Source organism: Camponotus vicinus, unplaced genomic scaffold, assembly GCF_025532165.1.
Source record: "Camponotus vicinus isolate PSW18456_S1 unplaced genomic scaffold, iyCamVici1.0 SCAF_3, whole genome shotgun sequence".
In the NCBI taxonomy this organism is placed as follows: Eukaryota; Metazoa; Arthropoda; class Insecta; order Hymenoptera; family Formicidae; genus Camponotus; species Camponotus vicinus.
Genome location: NW_028141967.1, coordinates 2,320,312 through 2,323,265, shown reverse-complemented (window position 1 = coordinate 2,323,265; position 2,954 = coordinate 2,320,312). Strand labels below are relative to the sequence as shown.

The 2,954-nt window shown below is 31.6% G+C and overlaps 1 protein-coding gene across 3 annotated transcripts; it reads right to left on the bottom strand.

Moving 5' to 3' along the window:
* Positions 1 to 2,511, bottom strand: LOC145968038 (galactose mutarotase). Of its 3 annotated transcripts, none has more exons than XM_083093229.1 (7): positions 2,237 to 2,511; positions 1,846 to 1,976; positions 1,528 to 1,715; positions 1,271 to 1,444; positions 636 to 877; positions 374 to 557; positions 1 to 216 (listed from the first exon to the last, which is right to left on the bottom strand). In XM_083093229.1, exons 1-7 carry the CDS (start codon positions 2,332 to 2,334, stop codon positions 16 to 18), a joined length of 1,218 nt encoding a protein of 405 aa, XP_082949355.1. In that variant the 5' UTR covers positions 2,335 to 2,511; the 3' UTR covers positions 1 to 15. The 3 variants fall into 3 exon arrangements, with proteins under 3 accessions (XP_082949355.1, XP_082949356.1, XP_082949357.1); XM_083093230.1 differs by having other exon boundaries at positions 1,846 to 2,075; positions 2,237 to 2,326; XM_083093231.1 differs by lacking the exon at positions 1,846 to 1,976.
* Between the last annotated feature and the right edge of the window lie 443 nt (positions 2,512 to 2,954).

Here is a 2,954-nt window from a genome sequence, read left to right as displayed (position 1 = left end):
TCGAGAACAAAAACTTTAATCTTTGGAAATCACTCCAAACTTATAAGTCATATCGTGCACATAAATCTTTCCGGGATACAACATGCAAGAAGGGTAATATTTGACATTAATAGTGTTGGAATAATTTTGGGGCGACAAAGCAAAGCCACCATGGCGGCGATAAGGAATACCTTCTTTACCATAAATTTCCACTTCTCTCTTCTCTCTTTTCTTCGTCTGTTTAAAATATATAATATTTTTAACAATTGCCGACATATTCAAATCTTTTATTTTAAAGAGAAGTAACAATATTATAAATTTTAGAAAAAAATCTTGGACTTTAAAGCCTTTTAGATGAAGAAATTTACTTCTTTAAAACATGACTCAGTCTTACCGATTCTAAAGAATTAGTTTCTAAAGAATTAACTTGCGCATCCTGGCAGCCCCCCCATTTGTGATTCTTCAAATCAGGAGGATAAGCATATTCGGGATATGGCAACTCATTGCCCGTATAAACTCGCAATCCAGGATGATTCGAATAAACTTCAAGAAATCGTCCGGAAGTGGGATGCAAAATTCTATGTTAATACATTGGCGAAGTAAACTAATTGAAAAAATAATGTATAAGTACATCGGAATAAAATTAAAAGAATTACCGTGCGTGAAAACGATAACACCAGCAACTGGGACTATTAATGCATAGATTGTGATTATAACCGCCACCCGGTATGTCGAATAATCGACGTTGATTCAACTGAACTGGTAAACGCAGTTCGAAGGGTGTACAATCGACCGGAGATATAATACCGATTGGCAAATGGTTTTTAACGTCCATAAAAATCCAACTGTCGGCATTGACGATGAGGAAATGTTTTTTCAATTCCTTCGAGCCGGTGCCCTACAATCGAATTATTTTGATATTGTCTCAACAGAAGATTTAAATAAAATATTGATCGAAAAAAAATAAATTTGAACTTTTAAATCTATTTGAACTTTTAAATTTTCTGATTTTTACTTCTTTTTAACTTGTGCCTTTTTAAATTATTTTTTCTTTGAAATGACATATAAAAATGTCTGAAAGGAAAATATAAAATTTCTTTGTAATTCCAAAAGTTCTAAATTAACGCAATATTTCTTTCCTTGACCTAAAAAAATCATTGCGTTGAAAATTTAAGTTGTAAGAAAGTATAATTCAAATATATTATTTTTATCGAAAGGAATTTTGAAATCTTTTCTAGCAGATAAAAATTGTTATTTTCGATGAAACCAAAGCTCTACGTTTAATTCTTACGTGTCCGGCGAGATTGAATAAGCAGTAATTAGTGACATTGATGAGGGTAGGTTTTGTGCTGGTGGCGCGAATGTTAATGTGAAGCTGATTATCGTCTGTCCAGGTGTATTTAACTTGCGTTAGCACATCTCCGGGATAGCCTTCGCTATCGGCTCGACTCAAATGTGACATCACCTCGTCAAAGAATATAATATAAGACGCAATAAATTTTTATTATTTCTCGCGCTCGATTTTAGGCAGAATAAATTACATCCTACCACTCGATTGTTCACTATCTGCGAGTGCCAATTAACATTGTCGAACGCGACTGTGCCATTATTATAATTATTATCCTTTTTAGTCTCGTTTTTAGTCGTCGGAGGATAAATTATATTGCTGAAATGCATCGGAATGTGATCGGCAACGCGGCCAATAATACTTCCCATATATCTGTTTTTCAGGTATCCTAATTAATAACAATGATAAAAATTCAAACTTGAAATATAAATAGCTAACAATAAATATTTTATACGCATCCAATATTCTTCAAAAAATGCACATTTATTTCAGCAAACAATTTATATATATATATATACCATCCATATCATCAAATCCTAAAACAACATCAGCCAGTTTTCCATCTCGATTGGGAATTTTGATCGATTGAATGCTAGCACCCCAAGATATCAAACGAACAATTCCCTTGTTTTTATTCGTCAGAGTGTATCTGGCGCGGAGCATTCATGTCAAAATAAGTCATCGGTCAAATAATAATTGAAAGCAAATTTTCGAGAATCATTTAAGCTGCTTATTTTTGTAAAAATTTCTATTCAAATTTGATAAAGCGAAAATATTTCATGTTATTTTATGTTTATCTAAATAAATATATCTAGCTGTGATTCAAAATATTAATTTCCCATAAAATGATTATAATTATACACAAGTTAAACTTCTTCCTCTGTGTATGTAACAATAGTAATGCAATACCTTCTGACAATCCCGCATAATTTTGATGGTACCGTACCACGTGGCCTTGGCACAAATCCGAAGCCATCTTCTTCGATCAGAGTATCCTTGGAGGACATGATTTGAAGTTTTAAAATAGAAATTTTAAAAAGTATTCATCTCTGAATTGCTCAATTCATTATTATTACAAAAGAGAATCTAATTGGAATGGTCACATTGAGATTTGGAAGAGGATTTCGAAAGAAACGTCTAACTTACAATGTGATACACTGAAGTCAGCAACTTGGAATATACATTTCCAAACTTCTGTTTCATTAATGCGAGATATCGTCATTTATATCCTCTTGACATTCTTTCAATATTATACAACATTTGCACAGAAATTAATCGCAATCCTTATTTAAGCAAAATTAAAGATCCTTATTTATGCAAAATTAAAGACATGTATATAAAATCCTTATTTATGCAAAATTAAAGACATGTATATAAAATTTTTCTTTTAATTTTTTTTTTAATATTTAAAGTAAAAATGAATTTTTTTAGAATATATTTTAAAGTCTCCATGTATTAAAAATGCAACACTTTCACGTTTTTTTTACCTCTGTTTAGTTTCCTCTCTAAGAATGTAGAGAAAAATATTCCGAAAGGATATTTCAAACCCTAATTCAACGTATTGTAGGTATCCATGTCCTGCATTTGACAATCCCTCCTATTTTGTCGCCCGGATACCCTTGATATT

What these genes read in the sequence shown, in the direction of transcription:
- LOC145968038 (XM_083093229.1), bottom strand. Translation starts at nt 2,334, where the DNA reads ATGTCCTCCAAGGATACTCTGATCGAAGAAGATGGCTTCGGATTTGTG. An exon ending in TATTCAATCTCGCCGGACAC is followed by an intron (nt 878 to 1,270) that starts GTAAGAATTAAA and finishes ATTCGATTGTAG; the next exon opens with GGCACCGGCTCGAAGGAATT. An exon ending in AAACTAATTCTTTAGAATCG is followed by an intron (nt 217 to 373) that starts GTAAGACTGAGT and finishes TATTTTAAACAG; the next exon opens with ACGAAGAAAAGAGAGAAGAG.